Raw genomic sequence first — 14199 nt, 5'->3', positions numbered from 1 at the left:
GGGGAATGCACAGCCTCTGTGTGCCTCATCCCTGCTCATATCAGCAGCTTCCAGGACCCAACCAGCCACTCCTTCCCAGGGACAATACTTGCATGGGGCTGTGTAACCCTGCCTAGTCCATCCATAGAGGCAACCGTGGCTCTGCATTTTGCTCAGCATTCCCCCGCGTGGCTGACATGGGGGACCCAAGCCTGTCTGCCTGCAGAGCTGGTGCTTGTTCTCCTCCATGGGCAGGCAAGAAGCAGTGTGAACCCTGCAATGTTTTCCCACAACCATGCAGACTCATATCTAACATGTCATCAGGATTTTGTTTTCCTGAGGTAGCTTCCTAGACATCTCACACCAGGCTTGGCAAACACTCTCCAGCTCAGCAGCAAACATGCCAAAGGGGGAGAAGAAGGCAGTGGGGTTGAATTCCCTTGTAATCCTTTGATCAAATCCCATTAGCTTAGCAAACATCCTCCAGCACAGCTCGAGGACAGACCTTGATATCAGCACTAACCTCAAAACTCAGGATGAGAGGATGTGGGAAGCTGCACTTGGAGATTCCTACAGCCTGAGCTTTATGAGCCTGCATCACAACCCTGCAACTGTTCCCTCTTCTCAAGCATCAACAGCCTCACAGGGCTTCCCCAGGGGATTCCAGGGGCTCCCAAGCTGGCACCCAGGGCAGACCAGGGGATAAAAGATATCAGTAACCCCTATTCCCAATAACCTTTCTGACAAGCTTGGCAAGCAAACCGTCATGGCAAGATGGAGAAAACACTTACTTTGTTCCACAGGACCTGAGGTTGCTGTGGCCATTCCCTGCCAGGAAGAAAAGGGAAATATGAGACATTGCCCATTTTCAGTAACCCTAAATTTTTACCCTCCATGCTCCATTTTCAGTAAAAGTGGCCCTTGTACCCTAAATACCCCATGTGATTTCTAGTGGCAAGTTGGATGGCTTGACCGTGGGCACAAGCATCTCCATGCAGGATGGTACAGGGCAGGAGCACATTGGCGAGCTGCCCTGGGGCAAGGGAAGGAAAGCAGAGTGTGTAAAGCTGCTGCTGCTGCATCTTCTTAGAGCTTGGACTGCACCTAGGTTAGATGCCAGGGCCTGGATACCACCCAGTGCTGCACAGAAAGGCAAGGAAACAGTAAAGAAAGCATACACTAAAGGCTCTTCTGCTGCATAGAAGCCTAATCCTTGTTTTCATCACCTAAGCAGGTCATGGGGATTCGTTTTCTTGAAGGAGCTGAGTGACAACCCAAACCACTGCAGGTCCTAGCACTGATCTAGTGACATCTGCATGGCAGGGGATGCCCTCTCTGCCAGGGATATGGTGCTCCCATGCTCTTTGCCTATCCAGCAGACAGCATACCTGTGTGTCCTGCTTCTCCCTGGGCACTGGCTGTGGCATCACCTTCTCCAGCCCCTGGACAAACCAGGTGAACACCCTGGTGACAAGAAATCACTGTTAGAACTGACAGCCAGAGCCTTTGCTCCCACAGCAGCTGTCCCTCCGGCCACCAGACCCAGGCAGAAGTTGCCACTGTGGTTACCTCCTGCGCTCCACGGCCGAAGACTGAGGGGTGGTCACTGGCTTTGGCTGCCCCTTGGCTGCTGCTGGCTTTGCTGCCACTGCTGTGCTCTGGGTAGCTGAAACGCTGGGTTTTGGCTTTGCCTGGGTTTTAGTCTCTTTTGTGCCTGCTCAGGTTTATTTGGAAGAAGGGGAATAGGCAATGCAGCAGTTGTAAATTGTTGGGAAGCAGAGCAAGCAAGGAAGGGTCACCTCCCACAGCAGGTCAGGCCTGGGGGACCTTTCTGGCACCCTCTCCCCCAGGGACTCAAGTCTGGGACAAGGACATGAGAAGTTTGGGGGACAGTGCTGTGATTCTGGGACCCATGTGCCCACCCCTCTTAGCACAGTGGGAGTCTTGGGCATGGAGATGAAAGGGCAGCCCCAGTACCAGTGCCTGCCTGCAGCTGGGTTCTCAGAGGCAATGTTTCCTCTGAAAGGGGCACCCAGGGAAGGGGGATTTGATGGCTCACCTTCCACCTTGGCTTCACACTTCTGCTCCTTCGGGTCTGCCTGCGAAGGGACAGATGGACATGGCAAAGCGCTGCCTGCAGCCAGGTGGGCATGTCCCCTGCCCCAAGGACTCTTTTGCTCTGCTGGATTCCCTTGGGGTTTTCCTCCCCAAGGTCCCAGCTGGGCTGTGCAGGAGCCTGCCCTGCTGTCACCTCTGCTGAGTAGCCCCCCAGTATTCCTGCATTGTGCAGTGCTCACCTCTGACTTTTTTGCCCCATCTGGCTGTGGCACAATCCTCTCGAAGCCCTGTGACAGCCAGGTGAGCACTCGTTTTCCTGCCCTGTGGGAAGAGAGCCATGCTCGGGGAGCAGATCCTGTACCCTCCCCCCCTCCCACATCCTCCCACTAGCCTCGCTGTGGACCCACCACTGCTCTGTGCCGGTATCCGAGTCAACATCAGAGCCTTCCTCATCTGGATCGAAGGGAGTTATCTCTGCAATGAGAGCACTGCCATGGGCATGGGGAACTGCACTGCTGGGAGCTTCTGGTCCCCCCATCAGCCAGCTCAAGAGGACAACAGTGCTGGCATCATCAGTCAGGAAAGTGGGATGTGGGAGTCCTAGAGAGGCCCCTAGGATGCTGCGAACTGAAGCTACCATCTCTCCTTACCCAGACCATCCTCGTCCTCGTCCAGGATCTGGATCTCCGTCTGAAAAGCCAAACAGACTGTCACCGCCTGACAGCCAAGGAGCGGCTCATCCCGCCAGGTGGGTAGGGAAACCTGCCCTTTCCCCAGGGATGGATGAAGGCAGAAACCCATGCAGGGCAGGTTTAGTGCTCCCAGTTAGCACTGGGGTAGTGATAGGAAGGAAACAAAGAAGAAGAAGAAAAGGTAAAAAGAAGTAGAAGCCCAAATACACCAGACTGTTGCCCAGATCTGTCGCCTACCTGATCGGCAATGTCAACGCTTGTCTCAAAGCTCTTCCCGAGCGTCTGCAGCATCCCTGGGGGTGGGGCTGGCTGGGGAATCACCTTCTCCAACCCATAGGAGAGCCAGGAGAGCACACTGCTCCCCACGCTGCCAGGGAAGGGGGTGAGTCAGGCTGGAAACCGTATCCCAGGCATTCAGCCCGTGACAAAAAAGCAAAATCCCAAGCAAACCGTGTTGCACACTGGAGGGTGCAAGGGCCATACCTGTCAAACACAGAGCCTGTCTCCTCAGGGACCGCAAATTCCACTTTCTTTTCCGTTTCTTCAATAACAGCAAGGGGGAAAAAAAAAGCAAGCTCCCATCACCTCTCTGGCAGCCCCCGGTGTGCCGGGCAGGAGGGGAGCAGGGGTAAAGGAATGCTGACCTGCAGCCTGAGCCAGTGTGTCCCCCGCCCTAGGGCTTACCCTCAGTCCGTGCACGGTCAGCAGCATTTGTGGGGCCACCAGCCTTTCCCGTTGGTGCCTTCAGGGCAAAAGGCAAAAGGTGTCAGAGAGGCACAGTGGACAGTGTCCCTGCTCACAGGCAGCTACAAACCCCAGGGACTCCACATCCTTCCTGCTGCCCCCCAGCAACTCAGAGAGGGAAACATCCTGGTCCCCAACTATCCTGGGGATGCTGTGGAGCATCCCTGGGTGCTGCAGTGCCAGGGATGGACTCTCACGGGGTCCCCACTGCCCCCCAAACTTGCTCCTTGCTCACCTTGACTGGCTCTGGCTCCTGCACTGGGGCACGAGGGGTCTCCTCTGTCTGATGGGGCACCGGGGGCTGAGGAACCACCCGGTCAATCCAACCCATCATCCCGCTGCCTGCGGGTATTGAGAAGGGGTCTCCAGCTGGTAAGAGGCCAGCAGCAGAGTTGCAGACTCCCCAGGGAATACCAAGTGCGCCAGCTGCTCACATGTCCCCAGGGCAGCCCGAGATGGTCCTTGGTGTCCTTGTGTTTCCACGTCCTGCTTGGGAAATGTGGCACTGCAACACAGCCAGACCAAATCTCGCTCAACCCCTGACCCCTCAACCGCCATCATGAGCAAACTACACTCTTTATATTAAGCTCTCAGGCCCAGTTAAACTTGATTTTCCTGAAGGTCACCACTCATTTAGGGCTTTTCTTTTGTTCACAACTCTCCCTGGCTAGGGTAACACAAAAAGAGCTCATGAAGCCATTGGAGATAGATCATGGAAGCTGTGATGCTCTGCTCAGGGTCCTCTACACTACCCATCGTTTTTCATTTGAGGATATTAGGTATAGGACCAGGGCTGGGGGCTCTCACCCAGCCCAAACTGGAAGTGCCCTGCCCCCCCTTTTCCCGAACAGCTGTGCTCTGCTCAAAATGCCCCTCCAAAGACACCTCATTCTACTCAACGAGGGGTCACGAGCACCCTGGGCAGCCCCCACACTGCTGCTCTCAGGTGATGCCTGTGAAAGGCAAAAGAAAGTAGATTCAGATCCCTGAGCTCCTTCCAGCACAGCAGGGAGACTCTGTGAGAGATTCTATCCTAGGTACCCACATGATCCCAGCCCCACACGCAGCAGGAACAGGCTGGAAGCCGCTCAGTACTGGGTTCTTTGCATTAACCCCTTCAGGCATGCTGCATGCCTTCAGTTCCCTTGAGGTGGCTCATTGGGGGCTGTCCAAAGCCTGGCTCCTTAAATCTAAACAGGGTGAGGTTCCCAGGAAGGGTAACGTGTCCTCAGCCCTTTGCTTCCCTGCACCGTGGCAAGTTCAGGAGCTGTGTTTGGATGAGCTGAAGCATTGCCCCACTCAGCACTTCAAGTCCCCAGCATGCTACAGGTAGGGTCAGCTCTCCCCAAGACTGCTACATCCTCAAAGCTGGACAGTGTGGCTGTAAAACATTTCCCAAGAAGCCCAACAGCCAGAAACCAATTGCCTTTTACATCCCACTGCATATAAGGGATTCAAGAGCTTTAAATGCCCCAGGAACAGTGAGGAAAACCTGGCAGTGCCATGCAGCAGAGGCATTTCCACTCATGCTTCGGCACCTTCATGGGTCACAAAGAAGCCCAGGGTCAACATGTACCACTGAGCCCAAACAATCCCAGAGAAAGCCCCGTGGGGCTGCAGCGAGCCCCCCTTGAGAGTCAAGGCCTCCTCCTCCCTCAACATAAGCTTGCGCAGCTGTAAAAGCTTGTAGCATAAACCTGTCCCTGGTCTGGGAAGGAAAGTGGAGGGCAGAGGCCATTCCTCTGGAACATCTGAACAAAAAAAAAAGAACAGAAACATTTGTGGGTCCCCAAAAATCTAGCTGCTGGAAGAAATAGGAATCAGTGGGCAGGATTTTCCAGCAAGGGCACTGAAGAGCTGGCGGTCTCATGCACCCCCCGTTACAGGCACCCACTGGTGGCACCACCTGTTGTGGCAGTTCCACAGGGCTTGTGCCAAGTGGGCAAAGGGCCTTAGACTCATCTCCAACACCAAGAAGTGGGGCACAGACCCACTGTCCCCATTCAGAGCAGGGAACACCCCACGGCCTTTCCCTCCCCTCCAGCAGCGGATCAAACCCTCCGCATTACCCAGCTCCGTTGCCCTTGCAGCATCACTCCCCACGGACCTGCTCTCTCCCCCGACAGCTCATCCTCCGGCTCTGTTTCGGAGCACCAAACCCTGCTGCGACATGCAGAGGTGGCTCTGCAGAAACCCCAGCCAAGTCCCTCGTTTCCATCGCTGCCACTTACCCCTGCAGGCTCACCACCACCTCCCTGGGAAGCCACCCCTGGCATGCGTGGGCTCCCTTGGCCACTGCACCTCGACACTGACCCCCCCAAACCCACCACAATCCGCTCAGGGCTCTGCAAGGATTAGCCCTGTGCTGCCTACAAATGGGATTACTGGCACCCAGCTGTCCTGAGTGCCCTGGCTCCCAGCAACCAGCCCAGTTTTGGCGCAGGATACTGCAAATAAAACCCCCAAACTGAGCAGGTTGGAGATTTCTCAAAATCCCAGGAGCTACCAAAGCTACCCCAGGCACTCACCTACAGCACTGTGGGGGAGGCAGTCATCTTGTCCAGGTGCAGGTGGGCACAGGGATGTGTTTTGGGGCTGCTGAAACCCCGTGGGGTGACACAAGGTGATGTGCTGAGGGTGATGTGTTGAGGGTGCCCCACCCACAGCTCTGCCCCAGCCCGGGAGGACCCAGGGCAGGAGGTGGCAAATCAGTGCTGGGTTGAGCTAAGCCTCCCCTTGCTGAGCCTGCCAATTGCAGCTTGATCCGTTTACCTCCAGCCCTGCGCAACTGCCGGCCTTGCCCACTGCCCCTAATCTCGGGCACAGTCACACCCTGGAATCCAAGTACCAGCACAATTTCTCTGCTCAACACCCAGCACCAGCTTCTGTCTTTGGCCAAAGCTTCCCAGAGCAGTGCTGGAGCCCCCTGGCTCAATTCCTGCTTCCCTGGCCCCACAGGTGCCTCCAGCCTGGTGGGCAACAAGTACCCAACCTGCCTGGTCCCAGCACCTCTGCAGCTTTTGATTCACAGCTAGGGAAACCGGCACAGAAGCATTTCTTCAGTGACCCAGAGACAAACACACATCTCACCTGGCCTGGGTGTGGGATGAAGCAAGTCAGGTTGTCTGCAGACAGCAGACCCCTGCTATCAGGGTGGGGGGACGCAAAACAAATCTCTGGAAAAGCTCAGTTGTGTGTGGGGCTGGGGTCCTCAGAGCACAACATGCATCAGCTTCTGCCTCCGGAACAGGTGCTCCTTTCTGGCAGGCAGAGATTGCTGCCTGCTCCTGCCCTGAAGCTCCAGGAGAGGTGCTGTGCCCCAGGAGGGAGTGCCCCACCTCTAGCCAGGGGCAAAACCACACTGCAGACTCTGCTTGCATTTGCTTTTGGCCCCTGGGAGCCTGGCCCATACTCTGCATCTTGGCTTTTGGTTACCAGGAAAATGAACCATCACTTCTCCATCAAAAAAGTTCAGGGGAAAGAAAGAAAATGTGAAAAAAAATAAATCAAGCAGAGCCAAACAGAGCACAAAGACAGACGGGGAGGCTGGGCCTGACACATGGCCTTCCACTCCAGAAATCTTACACACCCACAGGAAGGTATAAATAACTATAAATTTATTAGTAAAGCAAAACCATTTGACACTCACACAGAAGAGCGGGATGTGTTAATACAATATATATACACACATATATGGAACATCATCTTAGAAACACACGGAGAGCAGTGTTAAAGGCACTGCAAGCCACACAAACCTCATCAACCTTGCTGCAACTTCCCACAGCCCTGGGAACTCTGACGGAGGCGTAAGTGCAGGTTAGGAGGAGCCCAAGAACCTCACTGGCCATGAAGTCCCTCAGATCCACGGCTTGGAGGCATTCAGAGACAAGTCCGCAGTCCAGCTCCCACCTGTGGTCCTGCTCCCCCTGCCGAATATCCCAGGCACGCTGTGAGAGCAGCATCTTCACACCCGGAGTGCGGCAGAGGCGGCTGCCGGGAGGTGCTGCAGAGGAAGTCTGGCAGCTGGGGAGAAGCTGTGCTCACCAGACCTGGGGGGGAGCTGCTGGCCCCAAACCTCGCCGACCTGTCGTTATTGCATCTCAACATTTCACCTGCATGTGCAGGAACCTTCTTGCAGGTGAACTCACCACCCAATGGAGAAAGAGTCAAACTCTGAAGAATAACAAGGGGGGTTTTCCTGTTATTAATAGCCAGGCTTTGGCTGCAGCCTAGATCTGATGGTAAATACCCAAGAGAAGTGTAGAAAGTGCTCTCCTCTCTCCTCTCTTCCCTGCAAGGGCAGGCTTGAGCAACCAAAGATATGGTCCCAGAACTGTCAGAAGACACTTCCTCCTCTGCCCCCCACTCCGGCATGTGGGTCCCAACACCAGAGTGTGTACATCTTCCCACGCAGATCACAGGGATGGCATCTGCTTGCCAGAGAGCTGGCAGGGCCATCAGCACATACCCAACGATGCCAGCAATGTCCATGCCACAGCTCTACAGGCATTCCCAGGGGAACCGACTAAGCAGCCGGAGCCCACCCCAGAGCCATGACCTGTCCCCAGGAATACCTGAGTGTCCTTCACTGACTTAATCTGCAGCCTTGGAGATGTGGCAAAGGAACCCACCACAGAAATGGTCACTCTCACCCCAGTTCCCATTTCCTATAGCTCTGTTCTGGCTCCCTGTCCTGGCTCGGACTCGCTCACCAGAGCTGTACCATGGACAGGATTTGGCTGAGCCAAGCTGCCAGACCACAGGCATCACCCATGCCCAGCGAGACAGAAGGCCTCACCTAGGGAAGGACCAGAAGCACCCACTGGATTCCAACAAGGTTCAGATCCCAAACACCTGACCTCACTATCAGTGGTTTGGTATCACCTGGTTCCTGGGAGAGGAATTTGGGAGGGTCAGTGGGAACAAGGGAAGAGACTTCGCAATCAGCATGGAGAAAGGGATGAAAAACAAACCACTGCTTACAAATAAAGAACAAAGGGAAAAGAAGCTGAGAAGGTCTTTAAAAAGTGTAAGCCAAATAACTGTGGAGGGGAAGGGGCTGAGACACAGCTAAAGGCATCCTGTAGGTAGGGTAAAGGGAAGTAAAGATTGGAAAAAAGCCCAGGTCTTCCTTCCTGGACCTGGGAAGCCAGAGGAACAGCAACCCTAGAGAGCAGGATTTATGTCCTGGACAACATCCACACTACCTCTGCCCATCCTAACCCCCCCTGCCACCTCTCCAGCTGCACCCTATGCTCAGGCTGCCTCCTGAAGAGAACCAATCACCCTTTGAGAGCGACCATCTGCTATCCAACCTTACAGAGCATCCTCAGACTGTCTGGCAACCAGGTCTTGAAGACAGGCACAAGCACGTGCCACAGGGCTGATGAAACACCAACTCCAGCACAGCAACAGAAGCCTGAAAGTTGCTTGAAATAAATGTCAGAAGTGAAGCGCAACACAGGTATAGAGTAGAAACATGTTTTACTCCCAAGAGGCTTTGGCCACAACTGCTCTTTGGTTTGAAAAGGAAACACCAGCAGTTAGCAGAGAGCAGTCTGCAGTATGATGCCCGAGGACAACAGCTCCCCAGGCCAGCCCCTGCCTCCCCACCCAGGACTGTGCTCCTGACAGCCTCCTGCTATTTCCATCACCTCCCACCTCATGGTGCAAAACATGACCTAAAGGCACAGCAATGCAGATCGACGCACTGTACCAGCCTGCCTGTCCACAACACTGCTGCTTCCAACTGAGCAATGCTCCTATAAAACACACCTGAGGCTCTCGGATGCTGCTGAGCCACTTGCTTCCCACAGATCCTCCACCTGCCAGCACCGAGGTCTGGCAGCTGAATCCTCCATGAGCTTCTACTGGATTTGGGCTGTTGCAGGGCAGCAAAAAAGACAGAGACTGAGTTACCAAAGGCTCATGGCCAGTCCTGATAATCATGTTCGAATGCCACACCAAGATGTTTTCAAACCCAGAGGCACCTCCTCACAGGCACTGGCTGATGACCTAGACCTGGGCTCATCCCCGCTGAGCTCCCCACGGTATTTCCTCTCTCCCAGGCACAGGGGCCCCCACACATAGTCCTGATGAGTCTCTCTACCCAGGGCACTGCTTGGCTGTTGCCACCTCTTAAGCTGAGCCAGAGCTCCTCACTGGGACATTCAGGGCTTTCCCAGCTGCTCAGCAAAAGGGAAACGCTCCCCAACAGTCCCTATGGCCAGCTGGTGCCAAGTGGACAGGATCTGGCAGCATCGTGGCCAGGACATGGTGTAGAGCTGAATCCAGGGCCCACAACCATCCCCCTCTGCTCCGAGTACCAGGCATTTACCCAGGCAGCTCCCTGGGTCCCTACGGAGGGAAGAGAGCAGGGCACAGCCAGCCAGCAGCCATGCTCATAATTTCTACAAACCCCTCTCTAGGCAGCAGCTGCCCCAGAAAGAAACACAGCCAGAAAAGCCCATGAGGACTCCAGCCACCTCCATTCCACATCCTCCTCCTACTGCAGATGAGCCTCTCTGCTCCCAGCTCTGGGCACTGACCCTGGCTGCTGGTGCTGTGCTCAGGGTTACCACTGAACCTCTGGCTCTGTGGGACCTGTGGCAGCTGTGCCACACTGCTGTGCGCAAGAGCAAAGCAAACCACAGTTCAAGGTGGGTGCCACAATCCCCATCTGGTCCCACACCTGCAGCCTCCATCACCACTAAGCCTTTCTGTAAAGACAGGATTAACCTTCCTTGGTTTGAACGCTTTTACTCCTACAGTAAAGCATACACTGAACTTACTACATACTAAACAGCAAAAAACAGCTACCTAGAATCAAAGAGCTCTTTAAAAATCCAAGTTATCACATCTTTTTTTTTCAAAGGATGCAGTATGACATCAAGTAAAACTATACAGTATTTGTAATGAATTTTAACAAACTGCTTTAAAAAAAGGCAAAAAAAAGAAAAGAGAAAAAAAGAAACACAGATGGAAAACTTGGTAGGAAGTTCTACATCTTTGAGGCAGCATGAAGTAAGATAACCATCACCAGTTCCTCTTCCTTGGGCAGCAGAGAGCAAAGTGTGCTCTAACCTTAAAGCTGCACATGAAGAAGACTCAGCCCCAGGGTCTGATCTGTCACTGTTGTGTCCCAGTCCCCCAAAACACACCCTGTTCCACTCACTGTGCTGGAGATGGAAACCAAAGTTTTTCTCCACCTTTCAGATGAGCACTGCCCACCAGCAATGCAGGCCCAGTCCAATCCTCTGCAAGGTTAGTGTCTATGCTTGCCATGGACAACATTTATTGTCCCAATCACTTGTGCAGCACAAGGGCAACTTACTAGCTGCTACTCACTATGTGCAGCTTGTCACAACCTCATACAGGCACCAGCCAAGATCATAGAAGAGCTGAGGCTGGCAGGGACCTCTGAAGATCATCAGGTCTGATCCCCTGCTCGTGCAAGGTCAGCTACAGCAGCTTGTCCAGGACAACATCCAGTCAGGGCTTGAGTATCTCCACAGATGGACACTTAACATCTTAATATTTCTGAAGATGGAGAGGGGAAGGCTAGTGGGCAACCTAGTAACCATACCTTCCTCCTCCAAGGCATCTAACTGGCATATAATGGGTCTCTTGATCATGAGAAGTCAGCAAATTTCTGCAGAGGAAAACACCTGAGGCTGCATCAACCTAGGGGAGATTTATTTTTAAGTGATGTTTACAAGAAGTGTGCAAAACCTGAAAAATACAGAAGAGGTAAAGAAAGAATAAAGGGTAAAACAGGACTCCCACAAGAAGGGAAAAAATACACTCCTCCTTTACCCAACTACTAACCTTCCCCTCCCCGTGGAGTTGAGCCTGCAGGCCAGAAGGGATTCTCCTGGCTCGCTCTGGTTCCTCCCAGCAAATCAGACACCAATCCCCTGGCACACGCCATGGGTTATCGCTGGTGATGGCAACAGCTCCACAGCTGTAGGTTATTAGTAGTGTTCATATCACCCATTAGTGTTGGAGCTACTGGGATGGCCCTTTGCCTGACCCCTCTGGAGGTATGCTAATGGCCCAAAGGGTACAGAGGGCAGGAGCCTGGGGGTGGAGATAAGTCTCAGGAGGAGAGCTAGGTTCCTCATGAAGCAGCTCCACAATGCCACACTCTCAGCTGGGAGCAGGGCACAGATGCTTTCACAGAATCACAGGGCGGCTGCAGTTGGAAGTGACCCCTGGAGATCATCTAGTGCAACCCCCCTGCCAAGGCAGGGTCACCTAAAGCAGGTGGCACAGGAACACAGCCAGGTGAGTTCTGAATGTCTCCAGAGAGGGAGAATCCACGACTTCCCTGGGCAGCCTGTTCCAATGCTCCGTGCCATGCTGCCATGCTCTCTGATAGTGGCTCAGCGCTTACTACTGTTCCCCGTGAGCTGTCAGGGACCGGGGTGGGCAGGCTTGCTCAGAACCCTTGCAGAGTGTGACAGCCAGCGACTGCAAAAGCAGCAATGCCAAAGTGCTTTTTGGAGCTGTGCAGCCCCATGGCTTTTCCCTTTCAACACTCTAGAAAGAGGGAGAGCAGGGGAGGTTAGGGTAGTCAATCAACACTAATGATCTGAAATGGTCCTCTGAACTGAGTTTGGACCAAGAAAGTTGGGAGATCCCAGCAGTGGAAACCTGCTACTTCTGTGCTAAGCAGCACACCCTGGGAGAAGGGAGGGCTGACTCTGCCTTGCTCCCAAGCCCTCTCCAAGAGGACAGTCACCCAGCCCTCCCCACAGAGCCTGCCAGGCAGGGCAGGGAGAGAAGGCCGCACGCGAAGGGCTGGTGCCTGCAGCGGTCAGCTGAGCTCCCTGCACTGGAACTGCAGGTACAGCACGAACTACAGTCCAGGGAATGCCAGGCATCGTCTCCTCTCCCCATCTCCCTCCTTTCCTCTTCACCCCTTCAAAACTTTCACACTGTCTGTTGCCACTGTGACGCAGGTGGCATATCAACCGTGGAGGCCAGAGGAAAGTTTACCTGCCCACCCACCATACCTCCCCTTTCCCCCAGACTCCCTGGAGGTCGTCTACAACCGAGGAGAGGGAAGGGGAGGCCGAGGCTCAGGAGTGTCACATGCAAGCTGAAAGCCGCCGCGGGGCAGGAGGCTCACGGCAAGCAGGCAGCCACCTGGTAGGCGCCCTCAGCCGTGTGCTGCACGCTGTGCTCCTGCAGCAGGCCCAAGTCCAGGAACCGTTCCCCGCACCACATGCACTTGTACTGCTGCTCCCGGGCGTGCACGCTGTGGTGCTTGTTGAGGTGCTCGCGCTGCTTGAAGGCCTTCTCGCAGGAGGGGCACTTGTAGGGCTTCTCGCCCGTGTGCACGCGCCGGTGGCGCTGCAGGTCCGAGGCGTACTTGAACCGCTTTTCACAGTCGGGGCACTTGAGGGGCTTCTCACGGGCAGGGTCGCAGCGGTGCTGCACGAACTCCGAGGAGGAGAAGAAACGTCTCTCGCAGAGCGTGCACTTGAGCGGCTTCTCGGCGCAGTGGGCCAGCTGGTGCTTCTGCAGAGCCGAGGCTCGCTTGTAGGACTTGTTGCACACCGCGCACTTGAAGGGCCGCTCCGCGTTCTGCACGCACTTGTGCCGCAGCAGCTCCGAGGACTGGTTGAAGCCTTTCTGGCACACGTTGCACTTGAAGAGATTTTCTATGCCGTGCACGTGCTGGTGGTACACTAAGTGCGAGGGCTGCACGAAGCCCTTCTCGCACAGGTTGCACTTGAAGGGCTCCTCCGCCTTGTGCGTGCGGCGGTGGCGCATGAGCGCGTACTGCTGCTTGAAGCTCATCTGGCAGAGGTCGCACTTGAAGGGCCTCTCCTCGCTGTGCGTGCGCTCATGCTGCCGCAGATCCGAGGGGCGCTTGAAGGCCTTCTGGCACTCCCCACAGCGGAAGGGCCGCTCCCCGCTGGGCGTGCAGGGGTGCTGCAGCAGCTCGGAGGACTCCTTGAAGTGCAGCTCACAGACGTTGCACTTGAAGAGGTGCTCCCCCGAGTGCGCGTACATGTGACGCACCAGGTGGGAGCGGTGCTTGAAGGTCTTCTCGCACACCGTGCACTTGTAGGGCCGCTCGGAGCTGTGTGTCCGTTTGTGGTGCACCAGGTGGGATGACTGGCTGAAGCTCTTGTCACACAGTGTGCACTTGTACGGCTTCTCACCCGTGTGGATACGCTCGTGCCGGGACAGCTCCGAGAGGTGCTTGAAGGTTTTCTGACAGATGGAACAGCTGTAGGGCTTCTCCGAGGGGTCGAGAGGCTGCGAATGCTCTGCCTCGGGAGGCTTGTAGGTCTTCTCGCAGATAGAGCACTTCATGGCATTGCCATTGTGGACGTTGTGGTGCTGTGCCAGCGAGGTCAGGAGGGAGAAGCCCATCTTGCAGACCCCACACACGAAAGGCTTCTGCTCCACCTGGATGCACTGATGTTCAAGGAGGTCGGTGGCCTGGTGGAAGATCTTCAGGCACTGGGTACACTGGAAAGAGCGGTCATGGCCTGGCAAGCACTGGTGCTCATGGGGGTTGGAGAGGTGAGCGAGGTCGTGGCCACACACGCCACATTTGTGGGAAGGCTCTCCAGCCTGGATCGGGGCGTGCTGGTGGTGCTGCAGACCGGGGTCTGGCTGGAGCAGGATGCCGTAGACCGCGCAGCCCAGGGGGTTGTCCGCGGTGCTGGGTGGGATGGAGTGCTCTGGGAGGGCGGCTGCCCCAGCG

General features: G+C 55.2%; 2 protein-coding genes across 2 annotated transcripts in view; both read right to left on the bottom strand.

Moving 5' to 3' along the window:
- Positions 1-3804, bottom strand: part of CNGB1 (cyclic nucleotide gated channel beta 1) — a gene marked incomplete at its 3' end in the record, with an annotated part of 23793 nt that extends 19989 nt beyond the window's left edge. The window contains exons 1-8 of the mRNA XM_009077062.1: positions 3709-3804; positions 3414-3471; positions 3213-3270; positions 2967-3096; positions 2688-2727; positions 2445-2511; positions 2277-2358; positions 2039-2078 (exon numbers count right to left, since the gene is read on the bottom strand). Of these exons, the coding sequence (XP_009075310.1) occupies positions 2039-2078; positions 2277-2358; positions 2445-2511; positions 2688-2727; positions 2967-3096; positions 3213-3270; positions 3414-3471; positions 3709-3804 (571 nt within the window). The remainder of the gene's footprint in view (positions 1-2038; positions 2079-2276; positions 2359-2444; positions 2512-2687; positions 2728-2966; positions 3097-3212; positions 3271-3413; positions 3472-3708) is intronic.
- Positions 3805-12410: 8606 nt separating this feature from the next.
- ZNF319 (zinc finger protein 319) lies at positions 12411-14192 on the bottom strand (the record flags this gene model as incomplete). Its single annotated transcript, XM_009077061.1, has 1 exon — positions 12411-14192. A coding segment is annotated over one exon (1590 nt), but the record flags the coding sequence as incomplete, so codon positions are not given.
- Between the last annotated feature and the right edge of the window lie 7 nt (positions 14193-14199).

Source organism: Acanthisitta chloris, unplaced genomic scaffold (genome assembly GCF_000695815.1).
Source record: "Acanthisitta chloris isolate BGI_N310 unplaced genomic scaffold, ASM69581v1 scaffold14296, whole genome shotgun sequence".
NCBI lineage: Eukaryota > Metazoa > Chordata > Aves > Passeriformes > Acanthisittidae > Acanthisitta > Acanthisitta chloris.
The sequence above is the reverse complement of the archived record's forward strand: the minus strand, read 5'-3'. Positions and strand labels throughout refer to the sequence as shown.